This window comes from Coregonus clupeaformis, chromosome 17 (genome assembly GCF_020615455.1).
Source record: "Coregonus clupeaformis isolate EN_2021a chromosome 17, ASM2061545v1, whole genome shotgun sequence".
NCBI classification, from domain to species: Eukaryota; Metazoa; Chordata; class Actinopteri; order Salmoniformes; family Salmonidae; genus Coregonus; species Coregonus clupeaformis.
The window spans coordinates 12,767,605-12,781,394 of NC_059208.1; the positions used below are offsets into that span (position 1 = coordinate 12,767,605).

The following is a 13,790-nucleotide window of genomic DNA, read 5'->3' on the forward strand; positions in this document are numbered from 1 at the left end:
GTCCCTTCCGTCTTCAAGAGAGCGAGAGTTGCACCCCTTCTCAAAAAACCAACACTCGATCCCACTGATGTCAACAACTACAGACCAGTATCCCTTCTTTCTTTTCTTTCCAAAACTATTGAGCGTGCCGTCTTTAGCCAACTCTCTTGCTATCTCTCTCAGAATGACCTTCTTGATTCAAACCAGTCAGGTTTCAGGACTGGTCATTCAACTGAGACTGCTCTTCTCTGTGTCACGGAGGCTCTCCGCACTGCTAAAGCTAACTCTCTCTCCTCTGCTCTTGTCCTTCTAGACCTGTCTGCTGCCTTTGATACTGTGAACCATCAGATCCTCCTCTCCACCCTCTCCGAGCTGGGAATCTCCCGGCGCGGCTCACTCCTGGATTGCGTCCTACCTGACCGGTCGCTCCTACCAAGTGACGTGGCGAGAAGCTGTCTCCGCACCACGTGCTCTCACCACTGGTGTCCCCCAGGGCTCAGTTCTAGGCCCTCTCCTTTTCTCCCTATACACCAAGTCACTTGGCTCTGTCATATCCTCACATGGCCTCTCCTATCATTGCTACGCTGACGATACACAACTAATCTTCTCCTTTCCCCCTTCTGATAACCAGGTGGCGAATCGCATCTCTGCATGTCTGGCAGACATATCAGTATGGATGACGGATCACCACCTCAAGCTGAACCCTGGCAAGACGGAGCTGCTCTTCCTCCCGGGGAAGGACTGCCCGTTCCATGATCTCGCCATCACGGTTGACAACTCCGTTGTGTCCTCCTCCCAGAGTGCGAAGAGCCTTGACGTGACCCTGGACAACACCCTGTCGTTCTCCGTTAACATCAAGGCGGTGACCCGATCCTGCAGGTTCATGCTCTACAACATTCGGAGAGTACGACCCTGCCTTACACAGGAAGCGGCACAGGTCCTAATCCAGGCACTGGTCATCTCCCGTCTGGATTACTGCAACTCGCTGTTGGCTGGGCTCCCTGCCTGTGCCATTAAACCCCTACAACTCATCCAGAATGCCGCAGCCCGTCTGGTGTTCAACCTTCCCAAGTTCTCTCACGTCACCCCCCTCCTCCGCACACTCCACTGGCTTCCAGTTGAAGCTCGCATCCGTTACAAGACCATGGTGCTTGCCTATGGAGCTGTGAGGGGAACGGCACCTCCGTACCTTCAGGCTCTGATCAGTCCCTACACCCAAACGAGGGCATTGCGTTCATCCACCTCTGGCCTGCTGGCTCCCTTCCTCTGCGGAAGCATAGTTCCCGCTCAGCCCAGTCAAAACTGTTCGCTGCTCTGGCACCCCAATGGTGGAACAAGCTCCCTCACGATGCCAGGACAGCGGAGTCACTCACCACCTTCCGGAGACATTTGAAACCCCACCTCTTTAAGGAATACCTGGGATAGGATAAAGTAATCCTTCTACCCCCCCAAAAAAAATAATAAATAAAAATCAAAATCAAAAACAAAAAACTATTGTAAAGTGGTTATCCCACTGGCTATAGGGTGAATGCACCAATTTGTAAGTCGCTCTGGATAAGAGCGTCTGCTAAATGACGTAAACGTAAACGTAAACGTAAACGTCTAAGACCACGTATTTTTGACCACGTCTAAGAAGTGGTGGTTGCTTGTCCAAACGCAATATCCAACTGGTTGCTTGTCCAGAAATTGAATGTAGGCTATGCATAAATAGAAGACAATAAGAGAACCCTAGGCCTAGAGCTCACAGCTGCTTGAGCTGAAGCATGAGATGAACTCTCTTTACCTCAGGATTGCAGACATATTTAGGAGACTTACAACATTCACCACCCACTCTACCTCACTCTGAGGCTCCATAATAAAACAGTTAATCCAGTAATATACACCACAACCTCAAGCAGAGAAATTAAGCAGCAGACTTAACAGTTAATTGTAAACGATTTACATTTTATAGGAATTTGCGGTCGGAGAGAGATGGTGGGAATCACTGTCACGGTTTCGGCCGAGGCTGCTCCTCTTCCTTGTTCGGGCAGGCTTCGGCGGTCGTCGTCTCCGGAGTACTAGCTGCCACCGTTCTATGTTTCTTGTTCGTTTGGTTTTGTCTCTTTGTAACACCTGTCCCTTGTTTGTGTTTGATGATGTTCCCTATTTAGTTTCGTTTGTTTGGGTCAGGTGTTATGCGTGATTGTTTATTGTCAGACTGCCTCTGTAAGGTTACATTTCTCTCGTTGTGGCTTGTCCCGAGAGTTCGCACTGCGTGCGCTTTTCTTGTGTATTTCGCACTGTGTTTTGTGCGTAATTGTTTTGCGCCACCCGGTTGGGTTGGCGACTATTTTGTTCACGTGTTTGAACGTTACTAAAAAGACGGTTGAAGTCATCCTGGTTCCTGCGCTTGATTCCTTCCACTCATCTACACACACCACTCTGACAGAATCACGCATCAATCCATGGAATCAGCAGGAGCGACCGCGCCAACAGCCGGGATGGAGGAACGTCTTCGTGGACAGGAGGATCGTATTAACCAGGTCTGTCATGCCCTGGAGGGGGTGATGAACACTCTTCACCGATGGGAAACCAGCGGGGTACCCACGCCCCCCACGAACCGAACCATCCCCATCGGTCAGTCCTCCTGCCTCATCTCCGGAACCCAGTGGGATTCGGCTCTCGCTCCCGAGGGCGTACGACGGCTCCACTGCCGGGTGTCAAGGGTTCCTGCTGCAAGTGGAGCTCTACCTCGCCACCGTACACCCGGCGCCCTCGGGACACGAGAGCGCCTCAGCCCTCATCTCCTGTCTCACCGGCAAGGCGTTGGAGTGGGCCAACGCTGAATGGAGGAGAATGGACGCCGCTACCACTAACTATGCGGAGTTCTCCCGCCGCTTCCGTGCTGTGTTTGACCATCCACCAGAGGGGAAGGCGGCGGGGGAGCGTCTGTTCTACCTCCGACAGGGGATGAGGAGCGCCCAGGACTTTGCCTTGGAGTTCCGGACCCTAGCGGCCGATGCAGGGTGGAATGAGCGGGCCCATATCGACCACTTCCGCTGCAGCCTCCGGGAGGACGTCCAGCGAGAGTTGGCGTGCAGGGACACCTCGTTGACCTTTGACCAGCTTGTCGACATGGCCATTCGGCTGGATACCCTGCTCGCCACCCGTGGACGTCCCGGGGGGGGTTCGCCCATTCCACTCTCCAGCACCTCCGAGCCGAGCCCTATGGAGCTCGGGGGTGCTGGCGCTAGGGAACGGAGGAGTAGGAACCCGAGGGGGCCCGGTCCCTGCACTAACTGTGGCCGTGGAGGGCACACCGCGGCTAGGTGTTGGGGAGGGTCCCCCGGTGAGGGAGAAGGCAGGTTATGCATTGGGGGGTCCCCCCAGGTGAGTAGGCGCCCTACTTACCCAGAGCTTTCTGTCGTGCACCTAACCTTGCCTGTTTGTTTTCCACATGTTGCACCTCGTTCCCAGCATAAGGCGCTGGTAGATTCAGGCGCAGCTGGGAATTTTGTAGATCGCCAGTTCTGTATAGAGTTAGGGATTCCCCTCCTTCCAGTTGATAAGCCTTTTCCCGTTCATGCCCTAGATAGCCGTCCGTTAGGGTCTGGGTTGATTAGGGAGGTCACAGCACCCCTTCAGATGATGGCGCAGGAGGGTCATGAGGAGATAATTCAGCTCTATCTGATTGACTCTCCTGCGTATCCGGTAGTGCTGGGTCTTCCCTGGTTGATGACCCATGACCCTACTATTATGTGGCGAGAGAAAGCTCTTAAAGGGTGGTCTGCCCAGTGTGAGGGCGGTGTCTGGGTGTTTCCATAGGGGTGACCTCGGTGGAAAGTCCGAATCTAATGACAGCACTGCATATTCCCCCGAGTATGAGGATTTGAAACTGGTGTTTAGTAAGACTAGGGCGGGCGCAGCTGCCGCCTCATAGACGGGGGATTGTGCGATAGATCTCCAGTCAGGAGCAGCTCTCCCGCGAGCCATGTGTATCCCTTGTCTCAAGAGGAGAGGAAGGCAATGGAGACGTACATCGCTGAGTCTCTTAGACAGGGATACATACGGGCCTCCACTTCACCCGCTTCCTCGAGTTTCTTTTTGTGAAGAAAAAGGATGGAGGTCTGCGCCCGTGTATTGATTACCGCGGTCTCAATCAGATCACAGTGAAGTACAGCTATCCACTTCCTCTGATTGCGACTATGACGGAGTCACTGCACGGTGCGCAGTTCTTTACAAAATTGGATCTCAGGAGCGCATATAACTTGGTGCGCATTAGAGAGGGCGATGAATGGAAGACAGCGTTTAGCACGACTTCCGGACACTACGAGTATCTAGTCATGCCATATGGGTTAATGAATGCTCCCTCAGTCTTCCAATCCTTCGTCGATGAGATTTTCCGGGACATGCAGGGACAGGGAGTAGTTGTGTACATCGACGACATTCTGGTGTACAGTCCTACCCGTGCAGAGCATGTAGCCCTGGTGCGCCGAGTATTGAGGAGGCTGTTGGAGCATGACCTATATGTCAAGGCAGAGAAATGTCTGTTTTTTTCAGAAGTCGGTCTCCTTTCTGGGTTACCAGTTGTCTGCGTCAGGGGTGAAGATGGAGGTAGACCGGGTGTCAGCTGTGCGTAATTGGCAGACCCCAACCACTGTGAAGGAGGTGCAACGGTTCTTGGGTTTTGTGAATTATTACCGGAGGTTTATCCGGGGTTTTGGACAGGTGGCAGCTCCCATAACGTCTCTGTTAAAGGGGGGTCCGGTGCGCTTGCGGTGGTCAGCTGAGGCGGACAGGGCATTTGGGAGACTGAAGGACCTGTTTACCTCGGCGCCGGTGTTGGCGCATCCGGATCCCTCTTTACCGTTCCAGGTACAGGTGGACGCGTCAGAGGCCGGGATAGGGGCCGTTCTTTCCCAGCGTTCTGGCACTCCACCTAAACTCCGTCCCTGTGCGTTTTATTCAAAGAAGCTCAGTCCGGCGGAGCGGGAATTATGACGTAGGAGACAGGGAGCTGTTAGCCGTGGTACAGGCCCTAAAGGTGTGGCGGCATTGGCTCGAGGGGCTCAACACCCTTTCCTCATTCTAACTGACCATCGTAACCTGGAGTACATCCGGGCAGCTAGGAGACTGAATCCTCGCCAGGCCCGGCTGGACTATGTTTCTAGCCCGGTTTGTGTTTAAGATCACATACATCCCTGGGTCCCAGAACGGGAAGGCAGATGCTCTGTCTCGGCGGTATGACGCGGAGGAGAGGTCCGTTGAGCCCACGCCCATACTACCAGAGTCTTGTCTGGTTGCACCGGTGGTGTGGGAGGTTGATGGCGAGATCGAGCGGGCGTTACGCACCGACCCGAGTCCTCCACAGTGTCCAGTGGGTCGGACGTACGTTCCGCTCGAGGTACGCGATCGCCTCATTTGTTGGGCTCATACGTCCCCCTCCTCTGGCCATCCGGGTATCGGCCGGACAGTGCACTGCCTTAGTACGAAGTACTGGTGGCCAACGTTAGCTAGGGGATGTGAGGATTTATGTCTCCTCCTGTTCGGTGTGTGCCCAGTGTAAGGCGCCCAGACATTTGCCCAGGGGTAAGTTACAACCCCTGCCTATTCCACAACGACCCTGGTCCCACCTCTCGGTGGATTTTGTTACCGACCTTCCCCCTCACAGGGGAATACTACCATCCTGGTCGTTGTGGATCGGTTCTCGAAGGCCTGTCGTCTCCTTCCCATGCCGGGTCTACCCACTGCCCTACAGACCGCAGAGGCTCTGTTCACCCATGTCTTCCGGCATTACGGGGTACCCGAGGATATAGTGTCTGACCGAGGCCCCCAGTTCACCTCCAGAGTGTGAGAGCATTTATGGAACGGTTGGGGGTTTCGGTGAGCCTTACCTCGGGTTACCACCCGGAGAGTAATGGGCAGGTTGAACGTGTGAACCAGGATGTGGGTAGGTTTCTGAGGTCATACTGTCAGGGCCGGCCGGAGGAGTGGGCGAGATATGTGCCCTGGGCCGAGATGGCACAGAACTCTCTTCGCCACTCCTCCACCCAACTAACCCCCTTTTCAGTGTGTATTAGGGTACCAGCCGGTTCTGGCACCATGGCATGAGAGCCAGATCGAGGCCCCCGCTGTGGATGAGTGGGTGCGGCGCTCGGAGGAGACGTGGGACGCTGCACACGTCCATCTGCAGCGTGCCATACGTCGACAGAAGACGAGCGCCGACCTACACCGCAGTGAGGGGCCAGTGTACGCACCTGGAGATCGAGTCTGGCTCTCAACCAGAAACCTGCCCCTCCGCCTGCCCTGCCGGAAGCTGGGTCGGCGGTTTGTGGGGCCCCTTTAAAGTCCTGAGGAGATTGAACGAGGTGAGTTACAGGTTAGAACTACCTATTGATTACAAGAATATTAACCCCTCGTTCCATGTGTCTCTCCTCAGGCCGGTGGTAGCTGGTCCACTCCAGGACTTTGAGATTGAGGAGACTCCTCCACCCCCGTTGGACATCGAGGGGGCTCCGGCGATACACCGTGAGGTCCATCCTTGATTCGAGACGCCGGATGGGGGTCTTCAATATCTCGTGGAGTGGGAGGGTACGGTCCGGAGGAGCGGTGCTGGGTGCCAAGGAGGGACATATTGGACCAGTCCCTGCTGACCGAGTTCCATCGGGGTCATCCTGCGCGCCCTGCTCCGCGTCGTCCGGGTCGTCCCCGAGCCCCGGGTCGGCGCACGGCTGGAGCCGCGCGTCAAGGGGGGGGGTACTGTCACGGTTTCGGCCGAGGCTGCTCCTCTTCCTTGTTCGGGCAGGCTTCGGCGGTCGTCGTCTCCGGAGTACTAGCTGCCACCGTTCTATGTTTCTTGTTCGTTTGGTTTTGTCTCTTTGTAACACCTGTCCCTTGTTTGTGTTTGATGATGTTCCCTATTTAGTTTCGTTTGTTTGGGTCAGGTGTTATGCGTGATTGTTTATTGTCAGACTGCCTCTGTAAGGTTACATTTCTCTCGTTGTGGCTTGTCCCGAGAGTTCGCACTGCGTGCGCTTTTCTTGTGTATTTCGCACTGTGTTTTGTGCGTAATTGTTTTGCGCCACCCGATTGGGTTGGCGACTATTTTGTTCACGTGTTTGAACGTTACTAAAAAGACGGTTGAAGTCATCCTGGTTCCTGCGCTTGATTCCTTCCACTCATCTACACACACCACTCTGACAATCACGTCCAGGGGTGCACTCACTGTTGCTGGCTCTCGAGGAACAGAGGGGGAGACTGGGAGAAAAGACAGGAAGAATGGTATCTCTCGCACTATATGTCTTAGAGGCTGGGTCTCCTCATAGAAACTTCATGAAATCGTACTGGAAAAATACTGTGGTCTTGGTTGGGGGACTAATGTTAAACTCCTAACCTGGTCCCAGATCTGTTTGGGCTGTTTGCCAACTTCTATGGCCATTGTCATGCCAATAACCATAGGAGTTAGCAAGACAGCACAAACAGATCTGGAACCACACTAAGGAGCTCTTTTCGAGGACCTTTCTGATGGGGTCGGCCTGCTGTAAAAAAAAGGCCCCGCAATGGTCAGGGCCAGGGGAGACAGGACCAGAGTCCTGAACTCAGCCACTGTCCAGCAGGTTTATGTCACTGCTGTTATTTTTACAGGGTCATATTAAAAACCAAACAGGCCATAGATCTGCCACAACAAGGGCATTCCGAAATCCCTGACTCTTGGCGAATCCTCTTATCCTCCTCTTGTCCTCCCACTCTAGCATCTACTTGTTATGACTCACAATCTTCATTCTACTATTTACTCTTACAATAATTCACCAGGCATTTGGGCTTGTAGTGATAAATACTAGCGGGAATTACACTAGGTGCTGATTAGTCAGAATCTACGCAGACATTATTTAACCCGTAAATCCTGAAGTGCTGTCTGTGTTTTAGTAATTAGACTCATGTTAGTGGGCTAGTATATCACAGTGGCCCCGAGGCGGACCCCTAACAGTAGGGTCATTAGAGATGAAAATGACAAACAAGTGGGTGACATAATGTGGAAACACTGAACCCATTCAGAGGTTTCTTCATCACTCGCTGGGCAAATCTCACACATATTAACCACATTCTTTGTGGTCATGGGGGATAGAGCACAGACAGTGCAACACAGAAAAAAAGATGGTTTGTGGAATATCCCTCTTCCTTCTTGAGCTTTTTCCACAGTATTTCCAAAGCGGGAGTCTGCGTGAGATTAGGGATTAGGGACATGGTGCCACTGTGGCTTTACCTGGTCTCTCCTTGGATTATTGTATCAGGAAGTGGAGGGAGAGAGAGCGGTGTTCCCCAAGGAGGTGTTGTGACCCCCTTATCCTCTCCACGGAACACTGTGGCCATGAAACCACTTCACTGAGGAGAAGAGCATGCTTTCAATTCGCGTGACAGTACATTGAATGTATGAACAATAACTATTTTTGTGCGAGAGAGATGGGGAGTGTGTAATTTCCGACTTGGTTCTGGTTCATGCACTGTGGCCCCACACGTTTTTATGTATATTACCTATAAACGGAAACATGGCCAGGGGAACATGAGAGTAAAGATGGGAGGACAGAGATCCACTCAGGTGTCCATCAACAGAAGCATTTGTCACTGATGTTTGTCATTGAGGTTATTTGAAACCATTGATTTGGATATGAATCATAATGGGGGTCTGGACCCCAGCAGGAAACATAAAGAACTGATGTTCGTAAAACACAAACATATGATCTGTTAGTGTTAAACAACTTCTTTGGCAAAGGCAGGCCTACATTACAGTGACCAAAGTAATTTGAAGCATCAAAACTGCGGCCAAGACATATAAACTGACTAGTACAGTGACCTGGGTTTGTTATGGAGCTCTTCCTGGTTGCAAGCCTGGCATTGTGCAGCATGCGACTCGACAGACCAGACAGGACGATCCCAGTGATGGATGCCGATGATTAAAAAGTCCATATAAAGCTAATGTGGTGTGGTGTATACTCAGTGTCTCTGTAGCAGGATGTTGGCATCTGCCTTGGTCTGCTTGAAGAAAGATTGCCAAAGTTGATATATTAAAGTCACAGTAAAAAATGTAATGTAAAACTTTCAACACAATACAACTTTAAGGATTTACTTGGCTGAATGGCTTATTTGGTTGTCTTAGCACTGATTTTTATCTGATTCTCCTCACATAAATTAAAGTTAAAGCTACTTTTAAAACTCACCCTGAAAAATGACATTAATAACAATATACACACATAATAGAATTATAATATACATTTTAAGCCCCTCAGTTTAGTGTGCATATCCTTAGGACTAAGGGTTTAGTTATATAATCTTTGTTAGGACATTCAGCATCAGGAACTTACAGGAGCCTGACTCATCATACCCAAATACCTATCACATAGTACCTTCAACATCAGGGTAGGAGTGCCTGGGTACTTGTCAAAATGTGTGCAACCGTGCCACCTGCTGTTTAATTGCGAATGTTGCAACAACCTCATCTGATAATTTCAACAAAAGTATGATGTTGTGTATTTTGTTGATATGAATAATGAGACTAACGGAAATTCTTAACTTATATTAATATTTGGTCATCACTCATTTCACCCACCATAATATCAAGAGAGCTCACCATAATACTCACCATCATATCATTGGTTTGATTTGTACTACATATGGTAGCCTACCGAGAGAGAAGAAATAGCGAATCTTCTGAAATGAAAAGTGAGGTAGCGCTTCCTGTATACCCACGTGTTTTACAAAGAAATAATTTTGAGGCGTTTGCATCTTGGCTTTGTAGTTAGCCAGGCAGTTTATTGTTTTAGGAAGAACTGTCTACATTATTGATTTTTACTTTGAAAGTTGTCACTATGTCATCGTTTAGAAAGGCATTGAAGTCCCAACAAAAAAATCACAAAGAAAGATCCCAGGTAAGGATGAGATAGTTGTTGCGTTAGCTAGCTACTACCGCTAGCTTCGTAGCGTTAGTTTTCCAGGTAGCAATGCTATTGTTGTTTGTTCAGCTACAAATGTGTAAAGTATTGACTGGTGTGATTGGTAGTTGTTGACATGTAGGATTATGTTGCTAACTAGCTAATGACAATGTGCATTTGGTTCCTGTTGCCTACTGCAATAACTAACGTTATAGCTAACTAATAATCTGTTTCATTTTGTGTCACAGCCTGGTTTCAGAAAACATCTGGGACATCTTGAAAAGAAAAAGGACTACAAACTTCGTGCAGAGTAAGTCCATCTAATTCATGGATATTCAAATAACACGTATTCACCTTTGCTGAACTGTCACATGAGCTACACTAGCGGGTCCACATTCAGGTTTGATTTGGTTGCCGATTTTATGCGCTTTGTTCTGACATTTTCAGTGACTATCACAAGAAACAGAACACCCTTGCTGCTTTGCGTAAAAAAGCCTTGGACAAGAACCCTGATGAGTTCTATTTCAAGATGGTTAGCTCTCAGCTGAAGGTGAGTCACCACTTTTGGCATGTTGCTCAGCCTGGTCCCAATCTGTGCTGTCTTGTCAACTCCTCTGGTCATTGTCTAGCCAAACACAATGGAGCAAGACCGCACAGATCTGGGACCAGATTATACAAGAGTAGCCTGGTTCCAGATCTGTTTGTGCGCTTGTCAACTTCATTGCTCATTGTCAAGTGTGATAATCAGTTCGTATAATGGCACAAACAGACGTGCACTGAGGCTAATACAAGAGCTAGCCTACATATGGTCATTTCAAGTTTGACTGTTTTACCATGTCCATTTTTTATCCTTGCTGGTATGAGAATGAAAGTAAAATATGATAGACTAATGGTTGTGCCATTTCTGTCTGATAATAAAATTCCCTCATCTCTGGACCTATTGTGTTCTGAAAGGATGGAGTGCATGTGGCGAATAAGGCTAAAGGAACAGAGGAGGAGAATACAGAGGAACAGAGGAAGGTGATGAGGACACAGGACATCAGATATGTAGAGATGAAGCGAGTGGCTGAGGGCAAGGTAAGAGCTCAGTGTGGTGCCTTGTAAACTGGAATAAACTGTTCCTTATGTTCTTGAATGGCCTTATTTCCATTTTAGCTGTATGAATAGATAAATGAATGGGCTGTGAATATGTACAGTGTGAAATTGTGAGGGAATCTATGCCAGTCAGCACAAATAAGAGCCTATGAAAAGCAATTTAACAACATCAACTGTTTTGTTTTCATTTATCCTGTGGAGTGCAAACGTGCAGACTCAGTTGTCTTCTTGTACTCCCTCCGTTCAATCACTGAAGTTGTCAATGGTGGTATACAGTGGTGGTGAAAGTGCAGGCTTAAGTGTTTTTTGAATTGCCTTCAGAAAATTGAGAGGTTGAAATCGGAACTCCATCTCTTGGACGCTGACGGCAAACAGAAAAACGGGCACACCTTCTTCATGGACTCAAAGCAAGAAGGTAGAGGAATACATTAATACAAACACCAAGCAAAGTATATACACACTGGGCTGTGTTATTTTGTAGTATTGCATTGCTTTGGATATTTCATACAGAAGGCCATTAACTCCCACTTTCATCATACATTTGACATTCTTGTACACCTAGGAATCAGGGCCCATATTCATAAAGCGTCTAAGAGTAGGAGTGGCAATCTAGGATCAGGTCCCACTGTTCATGTAATGTAATTCATTACGATGTAAAACTGATCCTAGATCAGCACTCTCAATCTGAGACGCTTTATGAATACAGGCCCAATTATTTTGAAGTTAAAGGAAAAGTGTCTGATCTAGCGGCTGTATTTCTGCCTGCTTGGACGGCAAATAACTCAGATACACATGAAAACATGAAATTACCAATAGAATCGATAGAACATCGCTCAGAGATGCACAAATACGATATAACATTCAAAATGGGTGAATCTTTCCTTTATCTGGCGACTGTTTTTAAAGACCATCTGTAACTGACAGCCCTGATATCTCCTGGTTTTGTGTTCCACTACAGTAGCAGACTTTGACCTGGCCAGCCACCTGGACACAGCTCCTGAGCTGGTGGACAGAGTGTACAACCGGCCCACCCTCCATACGCTGGAGAGCAAGACCATCCAGGGCACCGTGGAGCCTCTCAGTATAAAGGTCAGTCAGGACAGACCCTGTCCCTGTGTAGCCTAATAGCCACACTGTTCCTTAACACTGGGTACATTCGTTTTAGCTCGCCCAGGGTACTGGGTGGGTGGAGTTTGCACATTTTAGACCATTCCATTCTCTCATTCAAGGCGATAAAGGTAACGTCCTCAACATAGGAATGACTAATATCAATATTCAGACTATGGTGTCACCGCAGAAGAATAAAAAGGAAGGTTCTAAGTAACATCATACCAACGTTTGCAGTATGTTGACCACAGCCCCATATTGCACCTAGCAAAGGACTTCCACCACCTTCGGAACAGGTGTTGGGTTAAGAATAAAATTATTGAATTTGTGTTTAAATGTCAATGCCCCTGTGTTTTAAATCATATTTGTTCACATTTGTGTGAATTTAAGATTTTCACTTATGATAATGCTATACTTGCCCTAGAAATAGCTAGTGATGGTGTGTGGTTATTCAACTCTCTACACAGTATTTCTCTGTGACATGTATTGATGGTTGTGTATGTTTTCTTCTCTGCAGAAGTTGGCCAAACAGAGGAGGCACCAGTATAAGATTCTGTCCCAGCGGATTGACAGGGAGAAGAAGATGTTTGTCATTGGCCAGAAGATCCAGACCCGCAAAGACCTACACGTGAGTAGGAGCCTAGGAGATGACTACAAGCTACATAAGCTTAATGATTCGCAATGCTTAAGACGGTGGTTGGGAAAGACATGGATTTTCCCATGATAATTGTATTGATGGGGTATTTCTAGGCGCTTCACATGTTAGCAAAGCCAAAGGTACATTTCCCCCTTCTGGTGGACAAGTTGTGCGTAATTCTTTTAAACTGTGTTCTGTTCTATTCCATCCGATTCTATCCACTGTCCAAAAGGGGCATCTACTTCTAGAAAGAACAGCCTGCTTGTTAACTATATAGGAGGTTTCTTTGATCCTCATTGTGGTTGTGTGTCTCCCACAGAATAAGATGACACATTAAATAATAGAATGTTAAACAGTATTACCATCTCTATGGTGTCTCCTCTCTGTCCAGGATAAGAACAAGAAGGTGAAGGTGAGCAAAGAGACGGTCAATGCCGCTGCCGTCTACAAGTTTGAAGCTAAGAGGAAGCGCTGAGAAAGATAAACCCCTTTGAACAGGAAACGCATCATCAACCAGACATTTCTGTGGCCTGTTATACAATCACCAGTCGGTCTCCATCGGACAGTAATGTGGACATTGCGCAATTCATGTGGATATGGACAAGTGAAATGGTCAAGGAATACCCTCTCAATTGTTGTTGGAGGCATAGATTGATCTCTATGGTTGCAGCAATGCAGAGTTTTTGTACATATTTATCAAAGGATATAAGTTTGATTATTGTATGAATAAATTGTTTTGAGACATTTCTAAAGCCTCATTCTTGTGTGTATATATATATATATATATGTCAAGTGTCATTTTATAGGTTCATATGAGTGTTTATCAATCTCATGCTGTGCAGTTATACTACCAGTAGATGGCACTAGTGTACTTCATCAATGTACATGTAACTGCCAAAATAACGGGAACACGAGTCAAAATGATAAGGGATACAAAGTATATTGAAAGCTGGTGCTTCCACACAGTTGTGGTTCCTGATTTTATTAAGCAATTAACATCACATCATGCTTAAGGGCATGTATAATAATACTGGGCAGGCCATTATTCTGGGCATTATTTTGGCTAC

General features: G+C 48.3%; 1 protein-coding gene across 1 annotated transcript; it reads left to right on the forward strand.

Annotated features, from left to right (window-relative positions):
• Nucleotides 1–9,688: 9,688 nt before the first annotated feature.
• On the forward strand, nt 9,689–13,469 carry LOC121537115 (probable U3 small nucleolar RNA-associated protein 11). The gene is made up of 8 exons (XM_041844893.2): nt 9,689–9,881; nt 10,133–10,194; nt 10,332–10,434; nt 10,839–10,961; nt 11,301–11,394; nt 11,938–12,068; nt 12,604–12,714; nt 13,115–13,469. Exons 1-8 carry the CDS (start codon nt 9,822–9,824, stop codon nt 13,196–13,198), a joined length of 768 nt encoding a protein of 255 aa, XP_041700827.2. The 5' UTR covers nt 9,689–9,821; the 3' UTR covers nt 13,199–13,469.
• Nucleotides 13,470–13,790: the final 321 nt, after the last annotated feature.